Genomic DNA, 22,070 nt, shown 5'->3' with positions numbered 1-22,070 from the left:
GTTGGGCCTGTCCTTTCACTCCCTCCAGGTCAGAAGATGACAGTTGGCAAGGAGGGGGTGCTCTTTGAAGGACTCTTCCTTTACCAATTACAGATTGGGTTTTGTTGTTCACTCCAGTCCTCTTCCCCATTTTATGTCTTCAACAGTTTGCATGTAAGCTTGGCACGCCTTTGTAGTGCAATTACAGATCTAAATCTTACTGTGAATAATAACAATCGGAATGTGTCATGTCAATATTTAATTCAGTTGGAGTGCATCCTTGTGGTTGTTTTTCAGAACAAGTGAGGCCATGTGGTCCTTTCTGATTGCAATACAAGAGTGGCTTTAAAATAAATAAATAAAGGGGTCCACCAGGTGGAAGCATCATTGTATTTCCTCAGGTGGTTCTTGCTGGTCGGTGAGCCGTAGTAATGACAATGCAGAATTCCTGTTCTATTCCTGCTTGATCCTATGGAATTGCACAGTTAGACAATTTGGAAGAGGATAGCTGTATAACACAGGTACATGACACTTGAGCGGCTTTCCAGATGGTGAAGGACAGCCCAGCATAGTCAGTGATAAGGGCTGATGGGAATTGCTGTCCAACAATACCCAGAGGGCCACATGTTCCCCATCCTTGATTTATAGTTGTCTCTGACAACTATGAGGAATCTTCAGGTATGGGGATGCAAACAACAAGGAGGACCATGGCTTTCTTTCTCTTCTTTCCTCAGAGGTTATTTGTTTGTTTTTTAATTTCCTTATTGTAGCAATGTAATCACGAAGGAAGGCACAGAGCTGCTATTTGAATTCAGTGAAAAATAAGTGGACATTTTAGTAGCTCTGCTTTCTCCAACCTGGGGCCCTCCAGACGTTAGGACTACTATTGCCTGCCAAACATCACTTCTAGAATCCACCCCTGCTGCTGCCATCATCCCCAGCATAATTAGTAGCTATGCCAATTATGGATCAAAGTAGTTGTAAGTCCTATACATCTGCGGGGGGGGGGGGGGGCAACTTGGGGCAGATGAAGGCTATCTTAGTTTACTTTATTATCATTTATGTTGCCTTTACATCATAAAATTCCTCACAGAAACTTATGGGAATAAATAAAAACAATTAAAATATAAACAAATTTATATAAAATGCAAAACTGAAGCAGTAATGTACAAAACCCCTGAAAGCCAGATGAGCAGTCCACAAAAAATGCAACATAAGTAGGAGGTTTCCATGGATTGCCCATCTTAATGAATTTTTAACTGAATGCACACAATTAAATTATCACAATTGAACAGTTCCAAGTATAAGGTTGTTAGCAACCCCACTACTTAAAAACCCAATGAAGCATTATAATTTGCAGTATGTATTAGCTACATAGTGCTAATACATAGCTTAGGCAGGCATCTTGCCTTGATCATAGAAAGCAAAGCAGTTTTTGGTGGGGCTCATGTGTCCACCATGTGGAGACTGGGAAGTGCAATCATTCACTTTCTCCAGAACATATTCAGATGACTGACTTTGTTTCTAGGACATTGCTCCATTTTCCCACTGCTTAATCTTGCTTTCTTGTCTTCTCACACTAACAGCAGAGCAGGTTCTGAATCCTGATGTATCAGCTATGTTACATGGCTTGGTTTATCCCATACAGGAATACAAAGAGGTCACAGTTTGTCTTGCATTACATCCAGCGTAGAGGCTCAGTAGAAGTGTCTGACCAATTATTGCTGGAATCAGGATGTCACCTGCTCTCATCTGACAGGGCTCTTTTTTTTATCCTTAGCACCAATGTATTTGTGCAATCTGGCTGGTTTGACACTCTCTTATCTTCCCAAATTTCCAGCTGTAATGGGGGGAGTGGAAAAAGGTCAGATTGACTGATACAGCAGATTGATACTTAATTTAAAGTACAGTTTAGAACATATGAAATGATGAGAATTAAAATGTGTCTCTTGTTCTTTCAGACTTTGCTGGGCAACTCCTTGCAGGTGGACATGGACAGTTTCCAGAACATAGTTTGGTCTGCAATCAAGGAGAAGTACAAAGCAGAGGTCAGTGTACTAGTCTTGTCTGTCTTTACCACAGCACCAAATAGCTCAAATGATCCCATCTGGACTATTGATTTGACATCTTAAGTGCTGAGTGAAATTAACGAGAGGTTGCTTTTCAAATAACACAGCTAAGTATCATAGTAGGGGAAAAGCCATTTATTTGTGGGAATAAACACACCCCCCCAAATAATTTATTTTTATTTATTTATTTTATTCATTTTTATCCTGCCTTTCTCTTGATAATGGGACTTAAGGTAGCTAACACTATATTTAAAACAATATAAATTAAAAGCAGTACACAAAATAGGGTAAATATAAGAGTTATACTGGGACAGAAAGAAAGATCTCTGCAGATATTCTTAGATCTTTCATAGGCTCATAAAGGGAGACTATGGCGGGGTACAGACTGCCGCTTTGCGGCGGTCTGCCGCCACCGCCGGTAGGTCCGCGGGGGAGCCGGAGCCTTCAGACGGCGCGGCTCCCGCACGGACTGAAAAAGAAGCTCCAAAATGGAGCTTCTTTTTGAGTCGCGTTTGTGACGTAGCGAGGCGCCAGGGGCGCACTCGCTACGTCATAAAGGCTGCGACACGTACGGACGCTCAGCATCCAATACATAAAGATGGCGGCGCCCGTATGAACAGGGCGCCGCCATCTTGTACGTATTCAATACGTACTAGGGTTAGGGGGGTGCGGAAGCACCGCCCCTTCCTAACCCTAGTACGTATTGTATACGTACTATTTGGCGGTCTGTACCCCACCATAGTCCTTCAAATAATGTGGACCCAAGCCTAATTATTATTATTATTATTATTATTATTATTATTAGGCTTTATACATCAAAACCAGCACTTTGAATTATGCCTAGAAATGGACCAGCAGCCATTGGAGCTGTTACAACAAGGGAGCTATGTCCTCCATGTAACCAGGCTGCAGCTTTTTGGCCAACAGAGGTTTGTGAACACTTTTCAAAGGCAGCCCCATGTAGAGTGCATTAGAGTAATCCAGATGGGATGTGGCCAAGACATGCACCACTGTGGCCATATCTGACTCTCCAGGAATAGACGCAGTTGATGCATTGGGCTTAACTGTGCAGAGGCACTCCTGGTCACTGCTGAAACCTGGGCTTCCAGTCTCAGAGCTAAATCCAGGAGCACCCCAAAACCCCTGTATTTTCAGGGGGAGAGTAACCCCATTTAACTTGTTTTGGATCCCTATTCCCAGATCTGTCTTGTTTGGATTAAGCTTCAATTTATTTGCCCTCATCCAGTCCATTACAGCTGCCATGCACCATTTTAACACAGGAACAACTTCCATGGAATTAGGTGGAAAGGAGTGATATATCATAAACATACTCGTGACACTAGACCTCAAAACTCTCCCAATGGCTTCATTCAGATCTTAAATATCATAGGGGACAAGACTGAACCCTGAGTGACCCTATAGGCCAAAGGCCAAGGAGTCAAGCAGGAATCCCTTAGCACAACCCTCTAAGAGTGTTCCGCCAAGAAAAAAAATGAAGCCACTATAGATAGTACCTTCAAGCCCCATCCCAGAGAGGTGACTCAGAAGGTTATCAGAAGCCATTGAGAGATCCAGCAGAACCAACAGGAACACACTTCCTCATCTAGTTACTTGTGCAGGTCATCCACCAAAGTGACTAAAGCGCATTACAGACCGCCTGAAAGTGGCGGTCTGACGCCACCGCCATTAGCAGTGCCGAGGAGCCCCAGCGGCCAAACCGTGAGGCTCCCCGGCGCCGCAAAAAAGAAGCGCCAAAATGGCGCTTCTTCTTGCGGTGCGCTAATGACGCCGCAAGGCACCAATGGCACACTCACGACGTCATTAGCCCCATGCAACATGCGGACGCTGAGCGTCTACTACGTCAAGATGGCGGCGCCCACCATTTTGTACGTCCCCAGGACGTACTAGGGTTAGGGGCGTGCCACTCTACTCAAGTGGCAATATATAACTAGTCAAGTAAGATTGACATTATCAAGTCAGAGGAGAGAGCAATCATGTATGTACTGGACCCTTGCCCTTCCTGGCTCATTAGAGGAGTGGACTTGCTGCATGAGTAAGAGAACTGATAAATGCCTCTTTACGACAATGCAGGGATCAAACATGCCTGAAGACAGCTGTAGTAAGACTTCTGAAAAAACCTTCCCGGGATCTTACTATACTAGATAACTATGTCAAGTCTCCAACCTTCCATTTTTGGGCAAGGTACTGGAGCATGTGCTGGCTTCTCAACTCCAGAGGTTCCTAGATGAGGCGGATCATCTATAGATCCATTTCAGTCTGGATTCAGAGCTGGTTATGGGACAGAGAACCTTAGGCCTGTTCCGCATGGGCGTAAAGCAAGCACTTTCCTAACCCTATACGTCCTCTGTCCCATAACCAGCTCTGAATCCAGACTGAAATGGATCTATAGATGATCCGCCTCATCCAGGAACCTCTGGAGTTGAGAAGCCAGCACACGCTCCAGTACCTTGCCCAAAATGGAAGGTTGGAGACTAGACTATAGTTATCTAGTATAGTAAGATCCAGGGATTTTTTCAGAAGTCTTACTACAGCTGTCTTCAGGCATGTTTGATCCCTGCATTGTCGTAAAGAGGCATTTATCAGTTCTCTTACTCACGCAGCAAGTCCTCTTCCTCTTAATGAGCCAGGAAGGGCAAGGGTCCAGTACATACATGATTGCTCTCTCCTCTGACTTGATAATGTCAATCTTACTTGACTAGTTATATATTGCCACTTGAGTAGAGTCATGGATTTTGGAACATAAGTAGAAATCACTGCAGAGAAAATAGTTTGAGAGAGGATCCCTTGGACTCTAGTTAAGGCTTTGAACATTTGAGTTCAGGCATCCTTTCTGATCCTGTAGTAATTGTGGACACAGGTCCTAGTTACTTTGTTATGTATTCCTGATTGGCACCAGCACAAATTTACTGATGTATAATATGAAATTGCTTGATGGTTATTCATCTGAACAGCACTGAAGTGCGTCTTGTGAAGTCCGTAATCTAAATTGTGTTCAAAATACACCCCCCCCATGACTCTTGAAGTTAAAGTAACTGTGAAAGAGAAATGGTGGCGAGAACCATGAAGTCTTGTTTACTAGTTTGTTTGTGCTGTAGGTCAGCATTGAGTACTATTGAGTTTGCTTATTTTCTCCTCTTTACTTGAGGACATGTGATCAAAGCATTAATGTCAATAAGCATTAGCTTTCATTTTCATTGAACCCCAGCTGTGAGGATCTTTGTTACTAACAAAATGAAATTTCAGTATATTGTTACCTGCTCACCAAAGATCCCAGAGGCCTAAAGATATATTCATTCAGCAGTTGCTGAAAAATTTTTTATAGCAATATCTTTAGCTTACTCATCCTCCAGAAGAAACATACTCCTTTCCATGTCATGCCTGTGTAATAAATCTGTCACTTGTGTATTTTCCTAAATGTTGATTCATGTGAAATTGGCAATGTGAGGGGGACTGTCTTCATTCATCTGGCTCGTCTTTGAAATATTCAAGGACAAAAGATCTTACTTCTGAAAGACACAGAAAAGAAGGATATGGGATGGTTCTTTGTTACTGAGCTCTTCAAAACGATCTTGATACACACTACGTTTCCCCTGACATTTGTGGTTGCAGGAGCTCCTGTAGACCTCTGCTTACCTCCCACATACCAACACCAAACTAGTGATGCCCATATGGTGTGTGCTTAATTTTTAAAGGTAGCATTCTACTAGCCATAATATCTATGTATTACTTCCAGTAATACTGGCAATATGCCTCTGTTTGCCAGTTGGTAGGGAACATGAGCAGGTACAGATTGGGCTGAACTCAGTCTTCCCTCTCTAGAGCTTGGCTGATATACAGCCTCCATCAAAGGGTCCAGTTGAGGAGGAGCCAGATAATCAGTCTGATGCCCAGTTGGACCAGTTACCTCCTGAAGAGGACTATGAAGAAGATGATGATGAAGATGAAGAACCTGATGAAGACAGCATTGATGAGGAAATGAAGGTACTAAACTGAGGTGTACAGCTAAAATATGCCAGTTGGTTCATTGCCTCTCCCGCCTAATTTAAATTCTGTATGCAAAGTCATGTGCCTCAGGAAGATGACAGCCAGTGTAATGTCTCCCTCAGGAGTCTTTTGCTTCCAAAAGAGACATTTCTCTGACCATTAATATGTATTCAAACCATACCTGTACAGCTAGCAAAGCTAGAAGCTTCTCCTTCCAAAAATGAATCTGTATAGAATTCTGCATTTGTAAATTCCAAAAGGGACCTTTTCCTGTATCTATCTGAAAGCCACAGTGAGCCTGGGTTTGGCTTCTCCTGTTGTGCAAATGGGCCATCCAAATCTTCTCTTCCTTTATTGGACAGGTTATTCTTTTTGGGAAGCAGAATTGTCTTTTCTGTTCTAAAATTCTGACATCCCTCCCCTACAGTTTAATCCTTCTGGTTTCACTAATGTAATTATTTTTAGAAACATATCCAAAAGTAGCCATGTTGGCCATACAGCAAAGTACAATAATATCCAAAGTTCAGAAAACTGCAATACCTTTATTAGAACAACCAAACTGCACAAAATAAATGATACAGGCTTTTAAAACTCCATTGGTTTCTTCATCAGGCCACGGTATTAACAATCATACAGGAGGGGAATATATGATTCACAGGTCTACATTTTGTCAATATGTTGTTCTCAGTTAAGATGGAGGGATATCCATATAGGCAGAGACCATTCCTTTTGTCCCTGTATGCTCTGGAAGTCTTTTTTCTTTTCTTTTCTTTCTTTCTTTCTTTTTTTCTTTTTTGCATTTTCCTTTCTTATTGAACATTTAAAATATTATCAATCATACATCACCACAAATATAATCAACATTTTTTAAACATTCCATAAGCATTTGATAAACATACAATAATTATTCCCCATTACTCTAACTCTGTTCTAGCTAACATTACTTACTAATTAATCTTCCAGTGAACTCAGCTTGCATTCCGTCATTGGTCTTCATATCCCCTTCCTTCCATTCCCCTGTACCATCTTCTTCTAATTCCCTTCACTCTGTCTTACCCAAACTCATTCTTTCTAAGTTTTTTTCCTTCCTTACCCTCCCTTCTATTTTTTCACGTTCTCCTTCTCTTCAAACCCTTCCCCCACATTCTCATACTCCTTCTCTACATACGTTCACCCTCAACAACATACTTTACCCTCACCCCTAAGCACATATCTACCACTGGTTCTAACTTCTTTCCTTTAAGCACTTATTTCAATTATCCTTTGACTTTGCTTAAATATTCTAAATTTGACTCATTTGTTCTTCTACCTCTACTTATTTTCCTCAAATCAATACCATATTATTATTTATGCTTATACCCAAATACATCAGTATTCATCTTCCATCATCCCCTTTCTTCCATCATTCTGTCCATCCATATAAATCGCTTAGATATTTTAAGGTTCTGGTGCTGCTGTCATCCCCCATTTCTCTTTCAAAAATTTGTATACTATAGACCATTCCATATCAAAATTGTCTAAAGACTTATTTTGGAATACACAGTCTTAAAGTCCAGGAAATAAAATCTAAACTCCATTAACATCACAAGAGAGACTTCCTTTGAGGCAACCTGAATCTCAAAGAAAGTGTCTTTTGTGTTGCTAAAAGAGTTTAACTTTTATTTTCTATCTCCCAAAGCCCACATGGCCAAAAGGAATGGTTTCTGTCTGCCTGTATATCCCTCCATACCATTTTAAACTGAGAACAACATCTGGCAAAATGTAGGCCTGTGACTCTTAACATTGTTATATTTTGTCCTCTCTTGTATGATTTTAACACATTTGCTTGATGAAGAAGCCAGTAGATCTTTGTGTTATGTATTTTGTGCATTTTGATTGGCACAAGAAAGGTATCACTGTTTTGTGGATTTTGGCTGTTGTTGTAATAATTTTTGTTAGTTCTTCAAGGGACTTGGATCAGTACATTCAATTGGGTATTTATTTATTGCCCTGAGTTTACAGTATGGTGGGATATTAAATCTTAACTAATAAATAGGACCTAGGTTTCTGTTTAATGTTAAGCAGCAGATAAGAAGAGAACTCAGGCTCTTCAGTGCAGGTTTTGTTTGTCCTTTGGGCATATCTGACTATTACACAAATCTCTATGACTGTTACATTTATTTATTATTTGCGGTATTTATACCCCGCCCTTCATCTCTAAAGACTCAGAATATCCCACAAGTTTTCCCAAGTTTCTAACAGACAGTACTGGTATAATCTTTCACAGCTGTCTTCTTTCTGATATACATGAAGTAAAAGTAGGTTTTAATTTGTTTCACTTGCATAATGTTGTGTGTGCAAAAATCAAGATTTTATACAGTAAATGCAGAATCCTCCACTCTTGCAGATTTGAAAATCATTTAAAGCAAGAGCTCCGTTTTGGATAGATCAAGAAAACTATAAGCATCTGCTTGCAAAATAGTTATGGGAAGTTTTAAATACTGGTATTTACATTAGAACAAACCAGCATATTATAGTGTTTTGGGCATTGTATTAAAACTATGGGAGACCAGAATTTGATCCTCCACTTGGCCATGGAAACTGACTGGGTGACTTTGAGCAAGTCAACACTTTCTCAGCCTTGGAGCAACAGCAAACTTCCTCTGAACAAAAGTTCCCAAGAAAAACCCATGATAGGGTCACATAAAGAGTTTCCCATATGTGTGGACAACAGTATTTAAAGGCTTCATGCCACATGTTTTCCAAAACATGAATGTTTACATGGAGGACGTAGAATTTGAACTGATCTTTACTTAGTATCAGTCATGATACTAGCACATATTTCTCCCTATTCTCCTCCTCCTACGGATGTGGTTCCTTCTTCTCTTGCTTTGGATGTGAATGGAAACAGTTTTGAGATTATAGTGACAATGATAGTCTGCTTCATTGATGTTTCTGCAGGTCCCACCATCCAAGCCACCGTCTGATACCAAGGTGGCAGAAGAAGAACTGGAAAAGATGCCTCCTTATGATGAAACTACTCAGGCTCTGATTGATGGTAGGTTGTTCATTTTAAAAGCAGCCTTTCAAATGGAAAGGGATTCCATGGCTGTGTCTGGGTTTACTCTGTGGAAAAGAGGGAGCCCTCTTTGTTTTAGCAGCAGAAGCAGTAAATAGCATGATTGTGAGAGAAGAAGACAATCTTGTTTCCTCGCTTGTAAAGCTAAAGGTAGTTGAAGATCCCTCTAGGAGTCAGGAAGAAAGATCCTCCCTAAGCTGTTATGGAAATGCCTTGTTTTCAGCAGCCTTGCCACTAGGTGGGCCTCTTTGGCAGCACTGGCAGCTTTTTCTTGGGCCACCTTGATGTGTGCTTTTTTGCTGCTTGTACGCTTTGCAATCGATGTCAGCCTTGATGTAAAGGAGCACAGAGAAGTGAATGGGGCCTGCTAATTGGAGGCAACAAAGAGGGGCACGTGATATCAATTTTCCTGTGCAGCCATTCTCTTGGACATCTAATATTCTTCAGTGTTCTGTCTGAACTCAGCTGGGAAGGAGGCACTAGAAGCAATATTGGCAACTATAATTTGCTGCTTGAAGGTTAGACAAAGTTTGGCCAGGGCTGTCAGAAACCTAAGGTAAATAAATTAAAATTCTGCACCCAAGCATCCCAAATTCTGCCACAAGAAAATTTGAAGTCTATAACTTGTATAAATTAGGCAAATTGAATCCCTCTCTTTTCAAAATTTTGTTACTTGTGCAGTTTTGCATAGTTCATGGGGTCTTCCAGAATGCTGAAGACCCACTTCCAACCACTGCTTTGATTCATCCACACTTCTTCTGAGTTATTAGCAGGCATAGCTCACACACTTCCCACCAAGTCTTAGCTGCAAGGGCTAAAATCTTTGCATTTTAAGATAAAGGTGGTAATAATCAGGGAAAATAACTGCATACATATAAATGTGCTGTACCATTTTCCTGTGTTTTTAAGTCTTGTCTTGTCTAGTCTTAGCATTTAATTTTTGTTTTACTGTTGCTACTCCTTTCATGAATGCATTTAAACGCAACTCTTATTTTCGGGCCTCTTTAGTTGAAGATATTTACTGGGATTGGAGTGTTTAGAGACCTTCACCACTCCCCCAGTAGAGTTCATCCATTGCTGGTAAAACCCCAGTAACTTTTCCTTTCTTCCTGTTCAAATAAATGTCATAAAGAGGCTTATGAGCTTAAAGCACAGCAAATGTGCTATCAAGCCACAAAACAAAAGCTATTTGCTATAAGAGGAGATGAGCTGCTGCTTTTAGCACATGGCTGAAAAGGGGAGCTGTTTATGTCTGTAAGAAAATAGGCCTCCTCATTTTCTTTGAGCAGATTCTGAACAAAGCAAAGCTGCTTAGATTGTTTTTTTGCAAGATGGGGGACTGAGCAACGACTTAGATGCGGTTGTCAGGAAAAGAAGCCCTTAATTACATTTGAGTCCACAGCTATGGGGAGCTACCTTCTGTCTCTCTGTCTAGTTATAAATTGCTTTGGCTGAAGGCTAAAGATATAGTGGTTTAGTTGAATTCATGCAGTGTGTCATAATCCCAAAGCATTTGCAAGAGGTGGTAATGAAAAAAGTAGTAACTCTGAGTTGTGGTACTGCAGGTGACTAACCTTGCAGGAAAAGTGTTTAACTCAGACCTTGTGTGAAATGAGGCCTGATCATTCAGTTCAATCTTTATTTACAGTCAGTAGACCTGGCGAGACATGTTATAACTTAAAACCATATAAAATAGAAAGATTGCATATAACTTAAAGCCTGATAATGGTTCTTATTCTCAACTATGGTAAGAGTCTGGGAGGAAACCTTACTGTGCCTTATGGGAGAATGGGAATGATTTGGTGAAGGACAGTGTTGAGTAAGGAAGATGCATGTGCACATGTATGTACCTTGGCTTTACTTTGCCAAGAACATTCTTAGCCCATCCTATGGCTTCTACTTGTTTCACTTTGTTTTCATGAACCTCCTAGCTGTGCTTTCACCAACTGCGTGATGAGCATTTCCTGCTGAATCTCCTCCTGTCCTGTTTTAATACAGTTTTACAAAGAAATGTTCTGTCCCACAGCAAATAACATGCAAATGCCCTTGGAGTCTTTTGTGATGGGCATTGGCCTGGGGCACTAGTCTGGCAAAGGAAGCTGCTTGTGTGGCATGATGGCTCTGCTTCACTGCTTTTGAATATTTGGGCTGCACCCAGTGCTGGGTTGATTAGCTTTTTTCAGTGGCCCATTGGGACTACCTTTGTGCACTTGGTAGTAATCCCTGTGTGCTTATGATCTTAAAGCAGGGGTGGAGAATGGATGGCCCTCCAGATGTTGTTGATGCATTGCAGATCTTGTCAGCCCTAGGCAGCAAAACCAGTGGTAAAAGATGGTGGGGTTGCAGTTCAGCACTATCTGGAGAGTCATATATTTTTCCATCTCTGGCTGAAAAGGCTGTTTGAAGGTATACTTCCACTTGAAGCTGGTTCTTGTAGAGCTAATAATCTCCGTACTTAACAAATTTGCAGCAGATGTAATGGCCAGTGTTTGCTCCTTTCTGTCTTGAAGCCAGTTTCTGTATCCTAGCAAAAAGATAAAACAAGGAGCCTTCATCCATCAGCCTACTGTGAGTGGTGATGCTCTTGCATAAACTGCCCATCTCCTGGAAGTGGTCAGCCTGGTTCTGGGTGTTCGTGCAAAACAAGTGTGTCCTGACGGGTAAGCCACAGCAGAAGCACCTTGCCAAAGTAAGGTCTCTGAAGAGCAGAGGATCATCATTTTAATGCTGTACTTGGATTGTTGCTGCTGGGAATAAGCATCTCCTGGAACCATGCTCAGATTTTGGCCAGGCCTTTGCTGAATGCATTAAAGCAGAGCTGGCCTAGTCGACCTCTAAACAGTCAGATATCTTTATTACTCTTTGCGTATCGATCTGTGCTTGAGGTATTCTTGCCAGGAATATTGGCCAGAAGAATACGTGTGTGAGAGAGCAAACATGAGAATGACTAAGCTTGGAAGAGAGGACATTGAGGGAGTAATGTTAAAAAGTTTATGCATATTTACAGTTTTGCCATTACACAGCTTCACATAGCTTCAGGTGTGTTGATGCCTCCAGTGAGTACCTCAGTGTTTATCAAATGGTTTAGCATAAGTAGCACCATTTAAGTCACAAAATCCACAATGCCATTTCCAGTTCCTGTATACGTGTGATAAGTCCTACTTTCCCTGGTTCCTGCTAGGAAATGTCTCCCAATGCAGAAAAGGGTTTGGCATGCCCGATAGCTTTAGATACTGACATCCGTATTTCTACACATCCAGGCTAACTCTCCCTTGCCATCACTCTGTTTTAATGTTAATTAGGTCAATTTCTGGAATCACCTCAGCAGGCCATTCCATGCTACTGACTGTCCAGTTTGAATTTCTCTCTCTGACCAGCCCCTACAGAAGTGCATTTTTCCCTAGACAACTTTACTGACTAGTTCTCACCTCCTCCTTACTTTCTTTAATAAACATATGGAATTGGAAACTGGGTTTGATTTAATTCAGTTGCTTAGACTAAAAGCTTCAGTCATGTGCTTGGCAGAAACATTGATGTGGGTTCTAAGGTGTTTAAAGGAAGCTCTGGGAAAGAAGCCTATTTCTCATCTCATTTGAAAGCTATTATATTCCTGTGTAAGTGACAAGTTCTTACAGCTGTATAAAAATTATCGTTATTAACTTGTAGGCAGTGTCAGTTTGAGAGCCAGCTTGGTTTGGTTGAGTATTGAACTAGGACTCCAGGAGACCAGGTTTTGAATTACCATTCAGCCATGAAAACTCACTCGGTGATAACATGTCACACACACTTAGCCTTAGAGGAGGGTAGTGGCAACTCTTCTCTGAATAAACCTTGCCAAGAATACATAATGATAGGGTCACCAAAAGTTGAAGAACTGACTTGAAGGCATATAACAACAAAGTGGTAGTCTGTCTCTGAAAAATGCCACTATATGTTCACTTTGGAGCAGCGTTGGCTGATTTTAACCAAGTTGGTTTTAACCAAATAACTTTTTAAAAAATACTGATTTTTTAAACTGACCATTCATTTATGTATGTTAAATTCTGAGTTACTACTACAGTATTTTCAATCCCTCTTACTGGAACAACAATGATTGCCTGGATTTAAACACTTGAACAGTTTATTGGCATCTCTTCATTATTTATTTATTTATTTAAGCCTAATGGCTACAACATCTGAACTGCATTTTGCTACTTAATATTTTGATTTAGTCCTTTATTGGTATAGTCCTATACTCCTAATAAATAAAAAGTAAGACTAATGATTAACATTAACTTATTCTTATTTTCATTTATCTCCAAGAGTTCTTTGTATGTTTTATTATATATAGTCTGCATATGCTCAGATTTAATAGGAATAATAAACTAAAAAAAATTGATGCTTCATTGAAAGATGTAAATTTTATCAAAGTATAATAGCTTTGGATTGCTAATGTTAGAAAGGGTTAAAACATGTCTATCAGGCTTTCTAAAACAAAATGTTTCACAGTATTAATATAATAAGCAGGACTCATTTTTTCCATTAAAATATTAATAGAGAAAAAACTGCTTTAAGCAACAACAATAAAAATGGTAGGTTTTTTGGAGTTTAGAAGAGCCCAAAACCCTTTTTTTCCCAGCCCTGCCTTGGAGCTGGTTCTGTATTACAGAGTCGAAGTTACAGGTTTACTGGTGGTGCTAAGTGTAGCTAATCTGTTTTGCATGTTCCTTTTCAGTGTGTCTCCAGGAGCTTGGCCTGTACACTTATGCTAGATGATAGCTTAGATGAGAATGTGCCAACTTGTTATGTAGTTAAATCACCTTGAGTTGTGGACTTATTCCTCTACTTCTGGAGTTGGTGCTTAACCTAGGGCCTTGCTAAAGATCTAACCATCTCGTTTCTGTGCTGCGTGCTTAACCAGCATGCTTTGTTTGCACAGTTCTTATTCTTTTTTCCTCCAAATGGTTACCAGCTGTGAGGGTTAGGTTGTTTTAGAAAGCCTGATAGACATTTTTAAATTCAAAATGTCTGCAATGTCGCACAAGGTAAGGAATGGAGTAGGACTGAGGCTTCTTCTCCACCTTGTTATTATCATAGAATCATAGAGTTGGAAGAGACCACAAGGGCCATCCAATCCAACCCCCTGTCATGCAGGAAATCCAAATCAAAGCATCCCTGACAGATGGCCATCCAGCCTCTGCTTAAAGACCTACAAGGAAGGAGACTCCACTACCCTCCGAGGGAGTGTGTTCCACTGTCAAACAGCCCTTACTGTCAGGAAGTTCCTCCTAATGTTTAGGTGGAATCTCTTTTCCTGCAGTTTGCAACCGTTGTTCCAGGTCCTGTTCTCTGGAGCAGCAGAAAACAAGCTTGTTCCCTCCTCAATATGACGTCCCTTCAAATATTTAAACAGGGCTATCATATCACCTCTTAATCTTCTTTTCTTCAGGCTAAACATCCCCAGCTCCCTATTATTTTGTACCCTATTTGCTGTTTTTTTTCTTGCACCATCTATCATTCTCCATGAGACATGCAAAGGCATCAACTGTGGGAGCAGAAGGTGTCTGCTCGTGGGAGAATTTAGTGGCATTTAGCATCTTTCAGGGTGAATTTATTTATTATTTATTTATTTATTTTATTTTGAGTATTTATACCCCGCTCTTCAGCCACAAAGGCTCTCAGAAGGGCATGGAGCACTGATCTTGCCTGAAAAGGATGTAGCTGTTTGCTACTTCCTGCAAAGTAGGGCTTATCTTGATGGCAACCACTGTCCCCAGAGGAGCAGTAGAAATATCCTCTTGAATGAAAATTGCTGGCCCAGAGGTTGGCGAACTGTGTCCCTAAGACTGTAAGCAGCCCTTGACCTAAGTTCAGGCAATCCCCTAGCCAAATTTCAGAAGCCCTCTTTAAGTGATTGATTCAGACTTCTAGTAAGAGTGGCCTACCCATTCCCAGGAAGCCCATTGGGCAAGATTGAATGAGAATGAGTGGAAGGTTGGAGGAAGAAGACCAGCAGCCTGCTCCCTTTTAACATTGTTCCTGCCAACATGAAGACCCCACCAGATGAGGGAATACAGTGGTGCCTCGGGTTACGAAATTAATTCGTAACGCGGCCGCTTTCGTAACCCGAAAAGCCTTCGTAAGCCGAATTGCCATAGGCGCTAATGGGGAAAAGCCGCGATTCCGTGCGAAAAAGCCGAAAAAAGCACCAAAAGTTTTTTCGTAACCCGAAAAAACATTCGTAACCCGAAACAATAATTCCCTATGGGATTTTTTCGTATCCCGAAAATTTCGTAACCTGGGTATTTCGTATCCCGAGGTACCACTGTATGATCCTTGACCAGAAAAAAGGTTGCACAGTCCCCATTTAGCCTCTTCCATCTATCAGACGCTAGCAAATGAGAGAGTAAGCATCAGCAGTGGAGAATAGCTAGGCCTGGTAGGTTGACTCTGCCCAATCACAACTTTCTTCTGTGTACTGAGAAGAGCCACCTCCTTCTTGGGCTTATTTTGGAAGGCTGCCACTTGCAGTGGGTTGGCACTCAAACTGGGATGACCATAGGCAAGGGACAGGATGCTGAAAGGTGAAGTAGCTCTAGTGAAATTAGCAGTCAACATTGCTCTTAGCCCAGGTTGGGGTCAGGTGTGAGTTCACGGTGGGTTTTTTGGGTCAGTTTAAGACTACTGATATGTATTTGAATGAAGGATGCTGGGGGTCCTTAATTCAAATACATGTATCACAGAGTGGTGTGGTGGGCGGCAATAACATGAGTGGAGAGTGATTGTGTTATCCACACCCTCTGTGGCTTTGCGGTCCACCTCTCAGTGATGTTTGTGTTTTACTACATCAGATGAAATCGTAGTTAAACTTCTTTTCAGTATGACGTCTACCATGGAGTTAGTTCCAAAGTCCCACATTATTTCCCCCTCACTGTGTTCTGGATGTGCTGAAAGGCCTTTGTTTCTAGTAATGCACTGCTGCCACTTGTAACGTGTGTAAAAAAGTGTTCAGGTTCTCATTTACTTTTATTGTGTTGAATCAAGTAGATTTTTGTTGTCGTTGTTGTTAGTCTATATTTGCATTCTTTATTGATTTCTGTGAGTTGCCTTGAGACTTTGAAAGTGGGGGTGAAATACCTTGAGATATTATTTGTCCATTTCAGCTCTTGTTAGCAAGAGAAACAAAATGGGAAAACAAACAAATAAACAGCTTCATTTATATACCGCTTCATACTGAACTAACAGTGTCTAAGCAGTTTACAACTGTAAGCTAACTGTAAGCTAAAAAGTTGAATCATTTCCATGGGAAGGACAAAGAAGCTGTGAGTGCTACCTGAGATCCAGATATAACACTTGTGAGGTGTGTGCTAAATATTCCCCTCCAGATAAATGTCACAGAACAAGATTTGTATAGCAATAGCACACCTACATTTCTCCTTTTCTTCTGAATTCAGTTGGCTCTCTGAGACTCTGAATCAAGCAGTTCTCATTACTTCATATTTGAGTTATGGCAGCATGAACAAGGTATTTAGGAGCCATGGGATGTGTGGATTCACTATTCCCGGATGTCTTAGTGAAAATAGCGAGTTGGCATCTCTTATATACTTTGGAAGGCAATTAGTTTTCTCTTCCCCAAATTTGGGGAAGGAGTGGCACTTAAACACAACCACCCAAATGGATGAACAGCCTTTGTTCAGCAGATCTTCCAAAATGCATCCTGTTTCCAGACAGGGTTTGTCGATCCCTTAGAACAGAGTTTGTTAGAATGTACCAAATACAGCAAACAGCTGTTTTATAGCTATAATAAAATGAATTTGGAGCCTTAAGCATGTCTGCACTTTGTGTTCTGGGAACATGTGCCACCTGAATAGATCACTTCCATTAGCACTGCAGAGCAATTAACGCCATTTTTCAGATCTTTAATGTTCAGGAAGAGAAAAGCGATCAATAATGCAAGGCTAGCTGTTGAAAGTGGCTCATACAGGTTAAAAGGACTGCCTGCATTTCTGGCATTCTCCTTAGGACCCACTGAGAGCCATCAAAACATACTATTTTTGAATGGAGTGTGTGTGTGTGTGTGAACACATAGAGGTATCCTGTTTTGCTAGAATTCTGTTTTGCAAGAGATACTGAAATTGATGTGTTCTATTTTTCATTTATTCCAGCTATTTAGGGAAGGGAGAGCAGAGCATACTTGAGCTTGATACAAGTGCGAATCAAAACAGAATCAGAAACAAGAGTTGGCTTATTCATACTTTTGTACTTTATTTTTTTGAAATCCTAAATCAAAATAGAACCCAAACAATTGTTTGTAGGTTTGGGTTGCCATTATGGTTGGACTTTTAACTTAGAATTGAACAAAGATGCAGACCGAAAAGGTTTCACCACAACATATGTAGTGGTGCACTGCTGATTTTGATCAGCCTGGATTGTGAGCTCCTAAGCTCAAAGTCTAAGATAATTTTCATACATTTTGTGTTTGTTTAGGCAAGAACAGCTGAGATGCTGTGAGATTGCTATTTACTGGCAAGGCTGAAGATAAACAGCTTGGCGGAGGAAGGAGAAGATGATGTTGGCTGAGTTCAGACAAAATACCTAATTGGTTTAATAAGGAGAGATCTGTGCATAAGCTTTGTGCCCACCCACGCCACCCCTTCGTTACTTCCTTCTTAACGTGCTGTGATTGAAGACTTCCTGGGTTAATTAATCATTACTTCCTGTTGTGTCTAATCCAGAAAACTATGGCAACCAGGTTGTGAAACCAACTTCAAACCATGGTTTTAAACCTTGCTTTCTGATGTGCTCAACATCGTCAGTGATCTGGCAACTGTAGCTTCCTGGTACATAACAGGAAGTTATGTGTAAATAACCTAGCAAGTTCTTAAAGTGTCCACAGGGGAATTCATTCTGCACCCCCACGCCTCCGATGCGGATAAGAAAAAACAACATGGTGCCTCAAGTCACATTTATCCTCAATGGTGGTGTGATGTGCAGGTGGCCCCTAGTGCAGCCACATGCACGCACCTCCATGAAAACAGTGGGGCTTGCCATCCACAGATGCTCAGATCCATGGATGGCAAGCCCACTGTATTTGTAGTCTATTGAGAAGAGGCAGTGTGCCCAGGCACAAGGCTTATGCATTACTTGGCTTAATAAGTGAAGAAAGGTTGCATCCAACATGGGCCAGTGTTGCTCGCCATGGTAGAGAGCCTCCCCATTCTCTTGCACATAGTCACACTTGGTAGCTGTTAGAATAGCTCCGCAAGCACTTTCTTTGAAATTTACACCTTGAAGGTCAAGTTGTTTGTCAAAGAGAGTTTCCTTACAGACAGGTTTTCTGTAGTCTGATACAGGACAGAATGTACCAGCCTCCAATTGTCCAGGCTCTGAAATGGGTCACATCTCCAATAAACCAGAAAAATCTGAGGCATGGGTTAATGGGAAGTAGATGGTATGGGACTGAGCAAGAGAATGGCTTCGAGAGTTTTGTGTACATGCATGTATAATTATATAAACTCATCATTTCCCCCCATATTGCATCAAGTGATGAGCCAGGATTAATACTTTTTATGTTTCCCATTTCGCTCCCTGCTATGTTCCAACTGTCGATATGTGTTTAAGGCTTTTCTGTCTATTATGCATAATATTAGCATACAATATCCCAAAGCTATTAATTGCCTCATTACATAAGCAAATCAGCAGTGTAACATGATTATTTATATTTTTTTCACATGAGCCAGAACTGAGCCAGTTATCAAACCTTTTATCCATCTGAATGGAGCCAAATTAGAATCATTGAATGCTGAATCTAAACTGGAACAAAATAACAAAATTGAATGGTTTGATTCTATCCATATATATGTGGACTGATACCTGCCTACCATCTCTACCATCTCCTTTATCCAAAAAAATTATCTAGTACACTGCTTTCCTTCCTCTAGTATTGTGTATGTATCTTAATTTGAAGAATCCATCTGTTTCATTGTGCTAGGGATGCTATCCTGTATGGAATCTAGGTTGTTCTCATATGTTTAACTAAACTAGGGATTATGTGTAGTATTTACATATACATAAATCAATAGCTCTGAAGAAGGAAAAAGCATTGGCTTTTTCCCCTCAAGGAAGATTTCATATTATATTTGTCTAGAGGTATTCCCTGCTGTGTGAAAAGATAGCAGCCATATCGCCCCTGACATAGTCACATTATCTAAGGGTCTCTGCTATCAAGTTGGCTTAATAATAATAATAATAATAATAATATTTATTTGTATACCGCCCTCTGGCAAACCAATCCGGGCGGTTAACAACAGTAAAATATAAAATATGACAATTAAAAACACTTTATCCCTCCCCCCCTTAAGACAGTATTAAATAGTATAACATATTAAAAATATAATATCAAGGATAAAAACAGCAATTAAAACTAAAAACCCTGATATCCCTCTGTTGATCCTCAACCATCTCTAAGATGGGGCCACGGGAAGAATGAGGGAATCAGGGAACCTGGGAACCTGGGCCGGTTCAGCTTCAGCTTACAGTGACTCTCCTGAGAGACCTCCAAGAGCCCTGGCCATCAACAGACCATCTTTGGTCTTGCAAACTCAGAGCCTTCCCAGATAAGATAGGGCCAGTTGCATTTTGGAGTACTGAGTACTGAGGTTCAGTGTGCTTAAACTGCAAGTCCTGCTTTTCTTGAAATGTTTTATGATCCTCAAGAAAACTTGATTTATGTATGGAAGGCAGCTGTATAAAAGATTATTTGGAAAAAAAAACTCCCTCTTGGCTAGTTTATTGGATCTAAAAGGAAATATTTAGCTTCTGTTTTTTGGGATTACATGGCTGGCATGCAAGTTTTCAGTTAGTGAAAAAAGAAATGATATATTCTGGAGAGCTGTTATCACTATTCTGGTTTCCTGCATGTGGTCTTTGGAGGTTTCAGTGATTCCATAGCAGATTTTCCATTATGAACTCCTGAGCTCTGTCTCTATGACTCCGGAAGTGTGGGAATTAAAAGTGTTTGCTACCTTGGTCACTGGCTCACAGCTCGATTACTGCATAACCTGCTGCTTCCCTTGATACCAACTGGGGTGTAGTGTATGCCAGATTAACATCACAAAACTGGTGAATTCTTCCAGAAAACCATACTAAATTGCTTCTGAGGAGGTAGGCTCAAGTCTATGAAAGCTCATCCTACCAACTTCTTTCTTTCAGTTAGTCTCAAAGGTGCTACAAGATCCCTTTGCATTATTCTTATTATTCCAAGCCATGTAAACAACACTCACACTTGAAACACTGGAGTAACTTTTATGGTATACATTTTATTCTAAATTGAAAGATGGGGATCTGGATCCAGCAAGTCTTTTCCCCATTAGTGGAATACACTTTTTCTGAAATGAAAATGATCCAGTCATGCTGAAGATGCACAACTGCATTGGAGGGTTGATATGGAAGTTAAACAACCAAGAAGTCCAACCATAGCAAGCAGCATTTAAACTGCCCGCTAGTTTAATAGACAGAAGGAAGTTTCTTACAAATGCCCATTCAGTTATTAGAAAGAAGTGGCTTTAATATCTCCACCTTTAATGAATGTTCTGTGTGTAGGCTTCAGCCTTCTGTGGCTACCTTTAATGATTCCTGTCCTTTAGTTTCTTGGACTTCAGTTGAATCTTTTTGGAGTTGCTAAGTTGTAAGTTTACATGAAAGCAAAAGCCACAACTGGTAGAAGGTGACTGCCAAAGTTTTCATTGGGAAGGGAAACCTTTGTTGGTGGGAGTGCTGGATCTCCTCTTCACTGCCTACCAGGTTTTCAGTGGATTGGAGGAATGATGGGAGGTAGCATCACACTTATTTGCAGATGTCATCTGCCCCCAGTTGAAATGCTGACTTGGAGTTGTTCCAGCCAAGGCTTCAGTGAGGAAGCTATCTCGGCTATGTGAAGTCGAAGGCTTTCATGGCCGGCATCCATAGTTTTTTGTGGGTTTTTCGGGCTAAGTGGCCATGTTCTAGCGATGTTTCACCAGCATCTGTGGCTGGCATCTTCAGAGAATGTTTGCCTGGTAAGGACTTGGCTATATATATTGTGTGACCTGGAAAGGCAGGAGTGATTTGCATGTATATTGTTTGTTACTAATGGCAGTCCTAGAACATGGCCACTTAGCCCGAAAAACCCACCAAAAACTACCTCGGCTACTTGCAGGGCTTCCCTGGCAACTACCCCCTCCCCCGCATGCTATAAAGCTCTGTCTGGCTAGAAGAGCAGGGATGCCTTAGCTTGGGCTGCTTTTCTTGTCCCATGGTCTTGCCCACTTAAGGAGGATCCTGGGCAGGAGCTTTAATGAATGGTGGAATCCTTTCTGTTACTTTAGATCATTGATTGAAAATAATGGTGGAGATAGTTTTGGAGGAGGTAGAGCTTTGGGGAGAGAGAGATTTAGCTGGGACACTTACAGATAGGGATGGGTCCAGGGGCTAGAGCTTCCCTAATCCTGGTCTAGATTCACCTAAGATCAGAGTTCAAAGTGTGCTGCTTGTGACCTAAGAATCTTCTGTACAGCCCCTTGACTTCCTTCAGACACATCTCTTCATTCCCAAATCAACTTTATTTTAGCAAAAGAAACAAGATAATGCCTCCAGAACCCCCCAGGATATTCTCTGTTACATTTCAAGGAGGCTTTGCCTAAATTTTCATTAAGAAGTGACCAGAACAGCACTTTGCACAAATGATGGGGCCAGATGCACAAATAGTGAGGTCTGACCTGAAAATAGAGTGAGGGTGGACCTTCCACCCTGTCTTCCAACTGCTGCATTGGATCATGTAACCAAGGTGGACCATTTGCAAGATGGACCTGTAGTTGTAGGACCACATGGAATATTCAGAATTGCTTTCATTGGGTTCATTTGGCTATTATGAAGGCATAGACTGCCACCATCAAGGGACAGAGCATAGCTTGGAATGTTATTTTAAAAAGCCAACATCAGTC

The 22,070-nt window shown here is 41.0% G+C and overlaps 1 protein-coding gene across 2 annotated transcripts in view; it reads left to right on the top strand.

Moving 5' to 3' along the window:
- The window catches only part of PRKCSH (protein kinase C substrate 80K-H), a 57,524-nt gene that overhangs the window by 18,394 nt on the left and 17,060 nt on the right, over positions 1-22,070 (top strand). For both annotated transcript variants that reach the window (XM_042451366.1, XM_042451365.1), the window contains exons 10-12: positions 1,941-2,027; positions 5,889-6,050; positions 8,994-9,090. In XM_042451366.1, coding sequence (XP_042307300.1) covers positions 1,941-2,027; positions 5,889-6,050; positions 8,994-9,090 — 346 coding nt within the window. The remainder of the gene's footprint in view (positions 1-1,940; positions 2,028-5,888; positions 6,051-8,993; positions 9,091-22,070) is intronic.

The sequence above is a fragment of the Sceloporus undulatus genome, chromosome 2 (genome assembly GCF_019175285.1).
Source record: "Sceloporus undulatus isolate JIND9_A2432 ecotype Alabama chromosome 2, SceUnd_v1.1, whole genome shotgun sequence".
Lineage (NCBI taxonomy): Eukaryota > Metazoa > Chordata > Lepidosauria > Squamata > Phrynosomatidae > Sceloporus > Sceloporus undulatus.
The sequence above is the reverse complement of the archived record's forward strand: the minus strand, read 5'-3'. Positions and strand labels throughout refer to the sequence as shown.